Source organism: Lepus europaeus, chromosome 11 (assembly GCF_033115175.1).
Source record: "Lepus europaeus isolate LE1 chromosome 11, mLepTim1.pri, whole genome shotgun sequence".
Lineage (NCBI taxonomy): Eukaryota > Metazoa > Chordata > Mammalia > Lagomorpha > Leporidae > Lepus > Lepus europaeus.
The window spans coordinates 9223216-9238430 of record NC_084837.1 but is presented as its reverse complement, the minus strand read 5'-3'; the positions used below and the strand labels follow the sequence as shown (position 1 = coordinate 9238430).

At 38.4% G+C, this 15215-nt stretch overlaps 1 protein-coding gene across 5 annotated transcripts in view; it reads right to left on the bottom strand.

Annotated features, from left to right (window-relative positions):
• The window catches only part of MEF2A (myocyte enhancer factor 2A), a 152410-nt gene that overhangs the window by 85035 nt on the left and 52160 nt on the right, over nucleotides 1–15215 (bottom strand). For all 5 annotated transcript variants that reach the window (XM_062204955.1, XM_062204952.1, XM_062204951.1 and 2 more), the window contains exon 2: nucleotides 11719–11909. In XM_062204955.1, the coding sequence (XP_062060939.1) occupies nucleotides 11719–11772 (54 nt within the window). In that variant the 5' untranslated portion in view covers nucleotides 11773–11909. The remainder of the gene's footprint in view (nucleotides 1–11718; nucleotides 11910–15215) is intronic.

Sequence of the window (15215 nt, the reverse complement as noted above, 5' to 3'; positions counted from 1 at the left end):
GCTCCTGGCTTCGGATTGGCGCAGCTCCAACCGTTGCAGCCATCTGGGGGGTGAACCAATAGAAGGAAGACCTTTCTGTCTCTCCCTCTCACTGTCTGTAACTCTACCTCTCAATAAATAAATAAATAAAATCTTAAAAAAAAAATGATAAGGAGATCAATTCTCCAAGAAGACATTAAAATCCTTTAAGTGTCTGTATGTAACAGGACAACAAATGAGGTGAACACTTATAAAACTGCAAGGAGAAAAGATGAAGCCACTATTAACCTGAGAAATTTCAATAGTCCTCGATTAGAAAGGGACAGGTTGCTGAGACACAGCTGTGAAGCCTCTATCTGCAACTCCAGCATTCCATGTGGGTGCTAGTTTGAGTTTCAGCTGCTGCACTTCTGATCCAGCTCCCTGCTAATGCACCTGGGAAAGCAGCAGAAGGTGGCCCAAGAGCTTGGGCCCCTGAATCCAAGTGGGAGATCCAGAAGTTCTTCGCTCCTGGTTTCAGTCTGGCCTAGCCCTGACCATTGTGGCCATTTGGGGAGTGAACCAGCAGATGAAAGATGTCTCTGTCTTTACCTCTATCTCTTTAACTCTATATTTCAAGTAATATAGAAAGAAAGAAGGAAGGGAAGCGGGGGAGGAGAGAAAGAAACAAAGAAGAAAGAGCAAAAGAGGGGCCGGCGCCATGGCTCACTTGGTTAATCCTCCGCCTGCGGCGCCAGCATCCCATATGGGCACCAGATTCTAGTCCTGGTTGTTCCTCTTCTAGTCCAGTGCTCTGCTGTGGCCCAGAAGGGCAGTGGAGGATGGCCCAGGTCTTTGGGCTCCTGCACCCGCATGGGAGACCAGGAGGAAACACCTGGTTCCTGGCTTTGGATCGGCACAGCACCAGCCGTAGCGACCATTTGGGGGGTGAATCAACGGAAGGAAGACCTTTCTCTCTGTCTCTCTCTCTCACTGTTTATAACTCTACCTGCCAAATAAATTAAAAAGAGAGAGAGAGAGAAAGAAAGAAAAGGAAGGGGAGGGGAGGGGAGGGGAGGGAGAAAGGAACTGACGGAACTAACAGGCAGAAAACCAAACCAGTAAGTATGTAATTATACTCAATAGTACCATCCATCAACTGGACATAATTAATATCTTTAGACTACTTCATTCAACAATAGCAGTTATCAAACCCACATAGAACGTTCACCAAGAAGATCACATTCTGTGCCATAAACCATACCTTAACAAATGTAAAAGAACAGAAATCCTACAATACATGTATTCAGATAGCAATGGAATTAAGTAAGAAATCAACAGGATGTCTAGAAAATTCCAAAATACTTGATGAGATCAAATAACACACTTCTAAATGACACAGGATCAAAGAAAAGAATCTCAAGAGAAAACACTTAGAACTAAATAAAAACTCCCTGCACCCCATAGGAGACCAGGAGAAGTACCTGGTTCCTGCCATCGGATCAGCGCGGTGCGCCGGCCGCAGTGCGCCTACCGCGGCAGCCATTGGAGGGTGAACCAACGGCAAAAGGAAGACCTTTCTCTCTGTCTCTCTCTCTCACTATCCACTCTGCCTGTAAAAAAAAAAAAAAAAAGAACTAAATAAAAACTAAGTCCAGAAAGAAACTTCCTTAACTCGATAAAGGACATTTACCAACAATATCTACAGCTAACACCATACTTCAGGCAGAGAAACCAGAAGCCTCCCTATTAAGATCCAAGACAGGCCAAGGGTGTCCCCTGTGCACTGTTATTTTCCTACACTGTATTAGAAGTCATAGCCGATACAATTAAAATAAGGTATGAGATATATCAGATGGGAAGGAAAAAAATCAATCTTTGAAGATGACATATTTGCCCATGTAGAAAATCCCAAAGAATTGACAAGAAAAACCACACATTTCAGATAAAGAAATCAAAGAACTAAATAAATGAGGAGATATTCTATGTTAGTGGATAGGAAGATTCAATATTGTCAAGATGTCAGTCCTTCTCAATTTAATCTATAGTTTAGACAAAATCCAAGTAAAAATCCCAGGGAACTATTTTGTTAACTTTGACAAGCTTTTCTAAAGTTTAAATGCAGAGGCAAAAGATCTAGAATAACAGTCAAGAGAATATTAAAGAAGAATAAATCTGAAGGACTTCAAAATTCACTGTAAGAGAGTGTAGTATTAGTGAGAGAACAAACAATGAAACAGAAAAGTGATCCCAAAAAACAGACCCACACAAATATGAAAACTGTCTTTGACAAAGGACTGAAATCAAGACAATGAGAGAAAACAGTCTTTCTCAACAAATAGTGCTGAAACAAATGAACAGCCACAAATAACTCAAAATGGGTAACAGATCTAAACGTAAACATAGAACGATAAAACCAGAAGCTTTCAAAGGAGAAAACCTAGATGATCTGGGATCGGGTGATGACATTGCAACTACACCTCAGGTATAATCCATAAAAGAAAGAAATGTTACTGAGAATATACAAAGAGCGCCCAGATATCAGCAACCAGAAAATGAATAATCAGATTTTTTAAATGAACAAAAAAATATGAATAGACACCTTACCAAAGAAGATATACAGAAGACAAATAAGCATAATAAAAGATTTTCCACATCATATTTCATTAAGGAATTGCAAATTAAAACAAGATAGCACTACATACCTATTAGAATGGCAAAAATCCCAAACACTGACAACACCAAATGCTGACGAGGATATGGAACAACAAGAACTTTCATTCACTGCTGGTGGAAATACAAAATGGTATAGCCACTTTAGAAGACAATTTGAAAAACTACACCTACTCTAACCGTACAATCCAGCAATTGCACTTCTTCGTATTTACCCAAAGGAGTTGAAAACTTACGTGTAGTCAAACCTGCACATGGATGCTTATAGCAGTTTTATTCATAATTGCCAAACTTGTAAGGTACCAAGATGTTCTTCATTTAGTAAATGAATAAATAAATGGTGGTATATCCAACAATGGAATATTATTCAGCTCTTAAGCCATGAAAAGACAAGGAACCATAAACATATTACTAATGGAAAAAGCTGATCTGAAAAGGCTACATACTATATAATTTCAACACTGTAACATTTTGGAAAAGGCCAATCTGTGGATAGAAGACAGGTTGTCAGGAGTTTGGGGAGAGAGGAAAGAACAAGCAGGACACAGGATTTTTAGGGCAGTGAAACTATTCTGCTGAGAGTATAATGGCAGACATATGTCCTTACACATCTGCCAAAACCCCACAGACCGCACAATATCAAGAATGAATTCAAATGTAAACTATGGAAGATCACAATCTATCGATGTAGGTTCCTCCACTGTAACACATCACTCTGTTAGCAGGCTGTTGGCAGTAGGGGGAAGCATTTGGGTGTGAAGGCTATGAGAATTCTGAACTCGCTACTCAATTTTACTTGGAAACTCAAAATGTTCTGAAAAATATGGTCTATTAAAAACAGTTTTTTAAGGGACCAGCATGGTGACACAGCAGGAAAAACCACACATGTGATGCCAGCAGAGGATGGCCCAAATATTTGGGCCCCTACTACCAATGTAGGAAATCCAAACGAAGCCCCTGGCTCCTAGCTTCGGACTGGCCTCAGCATTGGCCATTGCGGTCATCTAGGAAGTGAACAAGTAGATGGAAGATCTCTCTCTGTGTCTCTCCCTCTTTCTCTGTTTAACTCTGCTGTTTGAGTACAAAAATAAATCCTTTTTAAATAAATAATTTTTAAAAGTCTGTAAGAACGCACTTTTGAACATAGTTTGGAACTGTGAAACTGTAAATGAAGTCCAGCTATGTTTTTCCCCATCAGTATCTATCATATGCTTTCCTTTGGATGAGCTGTGTCTTACTGCTGGCCTAGACGTAGAATCAGTAATTACAGTAGCTCCACTAGAATCAGAGATCTCTAGCATGATGGAAAGTAATTGTTTCCACTGTGTATTTTTCCACAGATTTAAAATTAATATTCTTTGTCATAAATATAAAATGTGCATGTAAAAGAGAAACTACAAAGAATGTTTTTCACACAAAGATATGTTTTTATGTTTCATACCCTGTGTAGCATGATAAAAATTAAAAAGGTAGTACAGCTGTTCCAATAGCTTTTACCAGTTAGGCAAGATACCTTATTGTAATACCAATCACGTTTAATATCTATACTTCTTAGCATTTAACTTTATTCTCTGAATCATACACAAATCTAATATTCATATTTCTTAAAGTCCTATACTTCCTTTTTATTTCTCAAATACACAAAGCACAATATTCCACATATTATTTGACCATTTAAACATCCTGTCAGGGGTGAGCATTCAGGCACAGTGGATTAAGTCAACAACTGAAATGGAGTGCCTTGGGACTGAAGTTTCATCTCTGTTTCCATATGAACTTTCCAATAACACAAATGAGTAGCAACTGAGTCTAGTGCTTTGGTCAGTCAGAGTTCCTGGCTCCTGGTTTCAACCTGGCCCAGCTCTGTTTGTGGGCATTTGAGAGTTCACCAGCAGAAGGAAGATACCTCATTTCCTCTCTCTCTGCCTGTCATTCTGCCTTTCAAATGAGTAAATATTTTAAAATAAAACGGGACAGCGCTGTGGCGTAGCAGGTAGAGCCACTGCCTGCATCCCATATGGGCATTGGTTCAAGTCCCGGCTGCTCCACTTCCTATCCAGCTCTCTGTTATGATCTGGGAAAGCAGTGAAAGATGGCCCAAGTCCTTGGTCCTCTCCCACATGGGAGACCTGGAACAAGCTCCTGTCTTCAGATCAGCATGGCTCCAGCTGTTGCAGCCATCTAGGGGGTGAACCAGCAGATGGAGATTGCCTGCGCTGCCCCACCCCTGGCTCTGCCTCTCTGTAACTCTGCCTTTCAAATAAATAAATCTTTTAAAAAATAAATAAATAAATGAAATTTAAAAAAAAAACCTTCTGGCTAGTAAACTGGCGGAAAATAGGGTTGAGAAAAGGTTTTAAATTTGCTCTCAACTAGAAAAGTCATAATATAGTCCATTTATGGTATATATTTATGTGGAAATTGTACTACATATCCAGATCACCTTTCATAAAGTATCTTTCAATACTGGTCTATATCTGACACTTTAAAATTCTCAATATGAAACATTAAAAAGTGACAGCATCATTCAAACATCTGCTTTTATAAACAGATCTGGGAACAAAGAGCATAATGGAATACAATGGAGGAAAACAACAGGGGAAGGAATGAAAGGACACTAACTACAGCTAAAGAAATTAGTATTTTGCCTAAAAGATCAGATTATAACAAAACATGACATGACACAAAACAGGAAAATAAGCCATTAGAGCAGGGGTGAGGAATCTTTATTTTGCCAAGGGTCATTTTGTCATCTATTACATCATTCGTGGGCTTATAAAAAATTATCCCCTTAAAAATTAGCCTGATTTTTTTTTTTTTTTTTTTTTTTTTTTACAGGCAGAGTAGATAGTGAGAGAGAGAGACAGAGAGAAAGGTCTTCCTTTTTGCCGTTGGTTCACCCTCCAATGGCCGCTGCGGCCAGTGCATCTCACTGATCCGAAGCCAGGAGCCAGGTGCTTCTCCCGGTCTCCCATGAGGGTGCAGGGCCCAAAGACTTGGGCCATCCTCCACTGCCTTCCCGGGCCATAGCAGAGAGCTGGCCTGGAAGAAGGACAACCAGGATAGAATCCAGCGCCCCAACCAGGACTAGAACCCGGTGTGCCGGCGCCGCAAGGTGGAGGATTAGCCTGTTAAGCCACGGCGCCGGCCAGCCTGCTTTAAATTTACTGAGTTTCAAGGACCACCGATCTCTGCCTTAGCAGGTCCAGACCAAAAGATCTCACAGGCATTCTACAGGCCACATGTTCCCCACCCTTGCATTAGACTCTCTACATCTTGCCTTGATTTTAGTGTTTTCAACAACAACAAAACTTGTGGATGTTACATGTTTCATTTCCTTCTCAACATTAGCTATAATTTATAACATATACAAAAGTGAAAATCAGTGGAAGTTGCAAAAGTCTCATTTAAATTCAATAATTTCATGTGACACAGGAGCATAACCTAAAGTTAGGCTAATTAGGGTATACTAAATACATTAATATTTAGTTTTACTATTCCAAGATTTTTATTATATTTTAAAAACTGAAGTTGTGGGCTGGCACTGTGGCATAGCAGGCTAAGCCTCTGCCTGCGATGCCAGCATTCGTGTCCTGGCTGTTCCTCTTCCTATCTGGCTCTCTGCTTATGACCTGGGAAAGCAGTAGAACGCCCACATGCTTGGGCACCTACACCTGAATGGGAGACATGGAAGACGCTCCTGGCTCCTGGCTTTGGCCTGGCCCAGCTCCAGCTGTTGTGGCCATTTGGGGAGTGAACCAGTGGGTGGAAGACCTTTTTCTCTGTCCCTCTCTAACTCTACCTCTCAAATAAATAAAATCTTAAAAAAATAATAAAATAAAGTAAACTGAAGTTGCTTGTGGAGATGAGTGAAATACGTTCTTGTCTTCGTGCAAGAAAGAATTCAAACATGAGACAGAGAAGTGGTCAGCAAGGTAGCAAGGTTTAATGGGGTAAGGCATCCATCAGAATTGGAGAGTGTCCAGTCACTCAGAATGGGGAAAGCAAGGTTACATGGTTTAATGCAGAGGAACATGTGACAGGCCAAGCTGACCACTTAGTCTGTATTCAGACTGGGGCTTATAAGGGAATGGCATCCAGTTCTTTCCCTTTCTCCTTCCCCTCCTCTTCCTCAGGACAAAGGGTGTGAATTAGGTAAAATTCCTCCCAAGGTTTCACTACTCAGTACTATCAGACTGGGTAGCCCACTTGGATTAGGACAGAGGCGCTTCCCCAAGGATGCCTTCCTAAGAGGAAGGCTGTGAAGGTTTTATTGCCCAATGTTATCAGGCTAGGAAACCAAGTTGCTGCTGAGTAGGGAAGATTCCTGGGAGCTTTCCTGGGGGGAAGGCTGAGACCACCAGTAAAGTCACTGGGGTATGGGCAATGCTTTGTAGTATAAAATAATGGACTGCTTCCAAGATGAGCTTCTGCTGATGCTTCATCTTCCTTAGGCCTCTCTCTCTCACACACACACAAGCTAACTCCTAACTTCCTACCTAAGTAAACTTTATATTATAAAATTCAAAAGAAATTATAAAATTTAGTTTTTAATTACAGAGGAGAATAAAGCCATGTTTCCATGTTTACTACTCCAAAAACATGGATATGAATCTATAGCTATACACACACATCAGAATAAAAAAAGATATGGAATGGGGGCTCTGTTTGGTGTTAAGAACCTTTCTGGCAACATTCAAAACCAGAAAACCAAACCTCTGCAATGTTTTGGAGAACAGAAATAGAGTCTACAATGTTCAACCTAGCAAGTCATAATTCAAGTACACAGGCAAAAAGTACTTTCAAACAAACAAAAAATAAAGAAAGCAGCCACAAGCCCTTCTTGGGGAAAAAAAAATACAAATACTACTTGTTGAAAAAAAATCTACTCATTTAAGCACAATAAAAACTGAAACAAGTTGAAACTTTTTTCCCTGGTTTTAATGCTGCATTCTCAGCTTCTAAAACTCTGTTTGGCACTGGATAGGTGCTAAAAATTTAGTGATTGAATCCATAAACCAAGAAATGGATTACAACAAAATAATGAAGAAACCACAGTAATGACCTGGTAATAGTCAACGAATCCTTTAAATTTAGAACTAAGATTGAAAAATCGGAAATTATGATTATAGAACAGACTAAAACTACTAATTTTAGTAATAAAAATATAAAAATAGCAAGTTTAGATTCCTGACAAGATGCTGAATTAACACAGAATCTACATCTACATCCCTAAGAATTAGTCTATGGGGAAGCAAAGGTATTATGAATCCTAAGGAATAATGGGGAAAGTATGAGAAATCCCACGTTAAGCTACGATATGTCTAGGGGTGAGGAGTATGGACACTAGAGAAAACAGCAGATAGGGTTAAGAGAAGATAAACTGTCAAAAAGCCGCTAGGATTCAGCGTGGGCTTCTCACCTCCGGTTGCCTGGGAAACTCAGTGCCTGCCTCCTCACAGCAGGGACTTGGCAGCAGTGCTGGTGTGGACAGATGTCCGCCAGGGTAAAACCAGGGCAGCACGGATGCTCTGCTGGGAACGGGGTCCAGGAAAACGGAGAGGTCTACAAACTTTGGTCAGTGACTTTCCACCCATTCAACTCAAAACCTACAAGGTTGTTTACCATCTAGGAAAAGGATCTTTTTATTTTTAATTTTCTTATTCCCAGGGTGTCAATGTGAAGCTCAAAATACGAAGAGTGATATGATTAAGGGTAGTTTTTGTGTGTTTTTCTTAGTTTTTGTTTGTTTGTTTTTGATGCCTGGGTCGCTCTAACAAACTGAAATGACTGACTAGTATGGTATAAAGTAGTCTGAATATACAAAAAGATGATAAATAATAAACACTAACTGGAAAGTTAAGAAATATTATCAGACTGGATAAAGTAAACAAAATGCTATTTAAAAAACAGAAACAGAATAGAAAGAATGAATGAAAGGCAGAGTATATGGTAAAATAGGAATTTCTTCAAATTATGACAGTGTATCTGGTACAACCACTTTGGAAATCAACTTGAAATCACAGGAAAACTGAAGATGAACAAACAACCCAACAATTCCTTCTGTAAACATTTATCACATATACTTTCATCCATGTATAAGGGAGACTTGTCCACGAATATATGCTGAAATACCACTTGTATCAGTTTTTCAAAAATTGGAAATATAAATATTCTTTGATTAAAAAAAATTAGGAATAAACTGAGGATTATTCATTCTTACAACTGTTATAATGAACGAGAGAATCGGAGAGATTGCAAAAACACAACACTGAGTGAAAAAGGATTAAGCCACACTAAAATTATTTTTTAAAAGCATACTAAAGTAAAAAAAGCCATACAATATTTATAATGCACACAGTGGACAAAACACTCATCAGGTTTTATATATATATATATAGAGAGAGAGAGAGAGAGAGAGAATATATATTATTAAGAAAAAGGCAAGCAGCCATTTAGAAAAAAACAGGAAATGAACAGGCAAGTTATAAAAGTACTTAAATGACTGAAAAACAAGAAACTGTGAAAAGGTGAACTATTTCATCAAGAATCATGAAAATTTAAGATTAGAATTAATTACTGTTGCTTACCTACAAAAATGGCTAAAATAATAATAGACAGTTAAGATTTAGAGCAGCTGGAACTCACACACTGCCAGCAGAGTGTAAATTAGTACAATCAATTTAGAAAGCTTTTGTCAACTGCTACTAAAGCCAATCACATGAACACCCTATGACTCAGCAATTCTACTAAGTATATACCCAGGTATTCATGTGTGCCATATAACAATACCCAAAACAGCACTCTTCACAAAGTAGCAAAATACTGAAGTAGAAAACAACCCAAATGCCCATTTATAATAATAAAAAAAAAACACTGTATTACATTCACACATCAATGAAAATGTACAAAACAGGTATCTGCTTGCAACAATATAATTGGCAAATTTCACAGACATAACATTTACAAAAAGATCATACTCTTGTAAATTTGATAGTGAGTTTTAATCGATTAGAGATCAAATTCACTGATTTGTGAGTTTTTCTTTATAACAGCCAAAATTTAATTTTTTAAAAAAGCTTATTAAACAAGGAAGGAGAAATACAAGGTGTTACTGTTTAGATAACAGTCTGGGAATCCCCCAAAGGCCTATCTGTTGAAGAGGTGAGGAATCTCTTTTCTGCCCACAGCCAGTGGGGTATCTGTAACATCATCTTCAGGCCATACAAGATCATCAACTTTCAAATTAGCCTACTAGATTTACTGAATTTTGAGTCGCACCTGTGGTTGTCTTGGCAGGGCCAGGTGAAGTTATTTCATGGGCCTTACACAGTCCTCCAGTCAGACATTCTCCACCCCTGTTCTCACGTTAATGGATTAAGGGTGGAACTTAGCTCAATTATGATGCCTGATGGTGGAGACTTGGAAAATGATTAGATTAGATTTCGAGGAGAGGGGGTCCCATGATGGAATCATATTGGTTTTATAGGAAAAGACCACCCCACATGGGCACATGTCTCTCTCATTTCCTGGCTCCGCATGTGATTCTTTCTCTATACCTCTTCCACCATCCACTGTTCTCCTCAGACACCAGACCAACAGGATCCTCCAATCTTGGAGTATAAACCTCATCAATCATGAGCTGATAGACCTTCCTTCCTAAGCAGTTACTCTCAGTATTTATTGTCATGATAAGAAGATGACCAATACTCAAGGTTACAACAGAAACTTCCCTTCCAAGAGAAAATGAAATAAAATGAAGCATCTCCTTAACTGCATGATACTGCCACCCTCCAGTTTTGTGTGCTGTTCCAATGACTTGAAGAGTGCTTTTTTATCTGGCTAGTTCATATCTGCAATTCAAAATTCTATTTAAGCATGTCTCTTCTGATGTCACAATCTTCAGACAAATGAAGCAAAGTTTACTTGCATCCTTGCTTGGAATCATTTCTTTGGAATGGTGGAATGATTATTTGATCAAATTTTCCCTATTTCATCAACCTTCATAATGAACTGACAGTGTAGGCCTTACACATTTGCTAAGCCATCTTCATGACTGAAACAAGAATCCTCTTAATCCAATCTAGGGAAAAGCGTAATCACTTCCACTAACTTCTCTTCCAGTGTCCCCAGTTACACCTGTACTCAAGTGAACTACTACTCAGACTTTGTGGAACACATCTTCAGTATTCTGTTCCTGGCAAGCGCTCAGAAACCAGCTATTCTTTAAACTTATTCTCATATGCACAGAAACAGCATCTCTCCCTCTGGCAAATCACTTTTTCTTCTTTCCTCTAATCCAAGGGCTTAACAAACTTTTTCAGAACGGCTGGAGATTTTAGGCCAATGGGCTCTCTGTAGCAATTACTCAACTCTGTTGTTGTAAAGTGAAAGTAACCAGAGACTATATAATTGGATGGGCAACAGTGTTCTAATAAAACTTTATTTACAAAACTAGGCTGATAGCCCATGAGTTTTGCCAACAAAGCTCTAAACACAATTTCTGGTCTCTTCATATATCAGCATCATTATAATAATCCTGAAATTCTATGAAAAATAAATACTGATACTCTTAAGTTCAACATATTGATCAATTAAATCTTAGATGTATATATGCAAATGTTTTAGAAGTATCTGTAGTAATAAGAATTGTAAGAATATTCTCATTATTTGTTGGTGAACCAGAAAATTTAATTGACTAGAATATATTTATTGATAACTGCAGTTAACTTAGATATTTCCTAATTATAAAAATGATCATTTAAAAATAATCACACAAAAGACTAATAAACATATAATCAAATGTAGAGAGGACTAAATATGAAAAAAATAAACAACAGGTAGTAATGGTGATATTGTAGTGATTTTCTTTTCAGCTTATCTTTTATTATATGATTTCTGTAAAAAGTTTAAAAAAGGTTTCTTTAAACCACATGATAAAAAGATAATTCTATGATTGCTAGAATTTTTCTTTTAGTCTGGAACTAAAAATATGTAGACATGAAAGAAAAATTCAACCATTCTATAAAATGTACTTTTTTAAAACTAGTTATATCAATTAAACAAGTAATTAAAATTCTCATTTACCTGTCGGTTCCTTTCATCCATTATGCGTGTGATTTGTATTTTCTTCCGCCCCATTTTCAAGCACCTTTCCTTCCTTATATTCCAAATACTTTATTCAAAAATTAATGTTCTTCAATATTCTAATACATCATACACAGTTTCTACTATTTCAGCTTCTAGTCCAGGGCTACAGCTGAAATTTTCTGTAAGATCTGAAAGAAAACACAAATTAGAAGATTTTAAGTTTGGTAAGTTACAAGTCATAAATATGCAAGTCTCAAATCTGCTTTTATGCTGCACATGGACATTAGCTGAAATTTGATTATGTAAAATTAGAAGACAAAAGTTTTGTTGAGTTTCTCCTAAAATATCTCTTGAATGACTACTTGCCTCTTCTTCTGCCTGAACTGATTCAATTCAAACATCTGAGAATTTTTTCAGTGCATAATAGAAACAATGAGGCCAGCATTGCGGGATGATGGGTAAAGCCACCACCTGCTGGAATTGGAACTGGCCATGTGCTAATAACCCTTTTCATCAAGGTTTTTCTGTTCCATCATAACTGACCTAAATAATGAGAATTTTATGCATCTTGGGGCAAGTTTCATATGTTTCTCTGTTGCGGATACTGAGCCTTGATTACTTGGGAAAACTGAGTTTTAAATTAGTTAATATTATCTGCCTATTTTTGATGACTGAGTGACTACCTTAATTCTGATTAGATTTGGCCTACAGCTTTCATAAAAGTGCTGTTAAATGTACATTTTCAGCCCATCAGCCCATTTTTATTTTGACCAATGTTTTGAGCCTCTGATGATACTTTAGATTCAGAACTCTAAACTGAGTTTTCTGATTTGGGGGCTTCCAGTTGATTCCTGGAACTCTCAAAGAATAAGATGCTCCAAAGAAGGAGGTACCTTTCTCTGAAGGGAGGAGAGAACTTCCACTTTGACTATGACCTTGTCTAAAAATGATCAGAGTCGGCGAACTCAAAAGGCTTCCATAGCCTTGGCAACTCATGACAAGAGCCTAGGGTGATTACTGACGCCATAAACAAGAGTGTCAACAACAGGAGTCACTGTGCACTTACTCCTCATGTAGGATCTCTGTCCTTAACGTGCTGTACACTGTTATTTAATGCTATAACTAGTACTCAAACAGTATTTTTCACTTTGTGTTTCTGTGTGGGTACAAACTGTTGAAATCTTTACTTAATATATACTAAATTGATCTTCTGTATATAAAGATAATTGAAAATGAATCTTGATGTGAATGGAACGGGAGAGGGAGTGGGAGAGGGGAGGGTTGCGGGTGGGAGGGAAGTTATGGGGGGGGAGCCACTGTAATCCATAAGCTGTACTTTGGAAATTTATATTCATTAAATAAAAGTTAAAAAAAAAAGAATAAGATGTTCAACTTGGTAAAGTAATAGCTGTTTCAGTTAACTTAAATTATATAAAATGCAATATAAAATTATAAAGCAAAGACAAACATATTGTGCTTTTATATAAAGGTCCCATGTTTCACAAGCTGGGCCGGTCATCCTCCACAGCTACCAGACACAGCTTGCCCTGTGCATTGTGTGTGGTGAGGGTAACGGGGATGTATGTTCTCTCTCTCATCTGACCAGGGCCTGCTTGGCACTGAGACAGAGCTGGCTGCCCTTTCCCAACACTGTACTCCCATCCTTGTTTGCAACCCTCCTCCATCTCTTCCAGGCACCTTGGTGTCCTGGCACTACGGGTAAAAACCACATATCTGTGGTCAAAGCAATGTACCCTTTGGGGGCCTCTACCCCTAAGCAGAAAAGCCACAATTCAGATGGGGAGTTACACAGCAGGCACGCGTTAGATGCATGAACGAGTGTCATTCTCGCCATGAGGCCACACTCGATGAAATAAGGAAAAAGTAAAAGGGGACTTTAGCTTTGCCCAATACAGGAGGCTTACAGGTCAGCTTCTTTATCTTTAAAGGAGGATTGACAGGTTCAATCAAGCCAGCATTAAACAGCTGGACCAAAGAGAGATCCAGCCCAAAGGGAGAAGGAGATAACATAAAAAGAGGCCAATACAGCTGGGGTAAACGGACTCCCGGCTCTGGGGTCTTTCCCTCACCACTGGGCTCCAGTGAGTCAGAAATTTCTTCTTCCTGCTTGCTCACTCAATAAACTTCACACTTACGCCTTTCCTCTTTATTTCTATACCGCGGGAAGTCAAGAACCAGGTAATGCTCTCCTGACACAGCAAAAATCAGCCTGAAAACCAAGATTTAAAAACAGCAATAGAAACAGACCTAAGTAACAATGTTATTAGAAAACAATATTAAGATGCAGAAGTATTTAAAGAATTTTAAAACAAAATAATTTTAGCAGAAAATAAAAATGAACAATGAAAAAACACAACTTTGAAAACAAAAATTAATTGATGCAGACTTGATAGATCAGACACAACGGAAAAAACAATCAGTGACCCAAACAATATGAAAGAAGAAAACACACTTTCAACACAGAAAGACACAAGACTGGTGAATAGGGAAAAAAGCCTGTGGAAAAGTATGAAATATGGAGAAAGGATCCAAAATACACGCAATTAGAGTCCCAGAAAAGGAGAAAACATATGGGAAGAAGAAATATTGGAAGACTTAACAGTTAAGGACCTTCAAAGCTGACCAATAAGCCTTCAACCCAGATTCAAGCAGCTCTATGTATCCTCCAAGAGAGCAAAAACAGAGAAAATGATAAAGGCACACCAGAGTGAAAAAGGATGGAGGGAGGTGGGGTAGGCAGGCAAGTGCCCTGAGGTCGAAAGATCCTAAAATAGCCAGAACAATGGAAAAGGTGAATTTGAAAAAGCAACAGTAACATTTAGTCAGTCAACTTCTTTGCATAAATAACAAATGCCAGAATAGGTGAAAAAAATCTTAGAATGTTTGCAGGAAAATGCCAAACTAAAACACTGTACCTCTCTGTCTCTGTTTCTCTCTCTCTCTCTCTTAAACACACACACATCCTTCAGAAATAAGGGAAAGATGAGTACATGGTGCAGTGATTGACACACTATTGGGAACCTCTGCATCCCATACTTGGGTACCTGGGTTCAAGTCTTGCTCCACTTCTGATTCTAATTTCCTACTAATGAACACCCTGGGAAGCAGCAAAGTGATGGCTCAAGTATTTGGGTCTCTGTCACCCAAGTGGGAGATGGGAGCTGAGGTTTGGAAGACCTCTCTCTCTTTACCTGTCAATAAATGAAAATAAATAAAAACTTTTAAGTCAAAATCTTAATAAAAAATGAAGGCAAAACAAGAAAAAAATAAAGAACTTGTCACTAAGAAACGCTTAAGACACTTCAAGGAAAAAAAGATCCCAAATGCAGCTTCAATATGCACAAAAAGTTATTTATAAGACAGAGAAAGAGAAACGTAGAAAGTTTCTAATAGCTGACTTACTCCCAACAGCCAGGAACACAATCCAGTCTCCCACATACTGAGAATCCAATTACTTGAGCCATCAGCCCAGG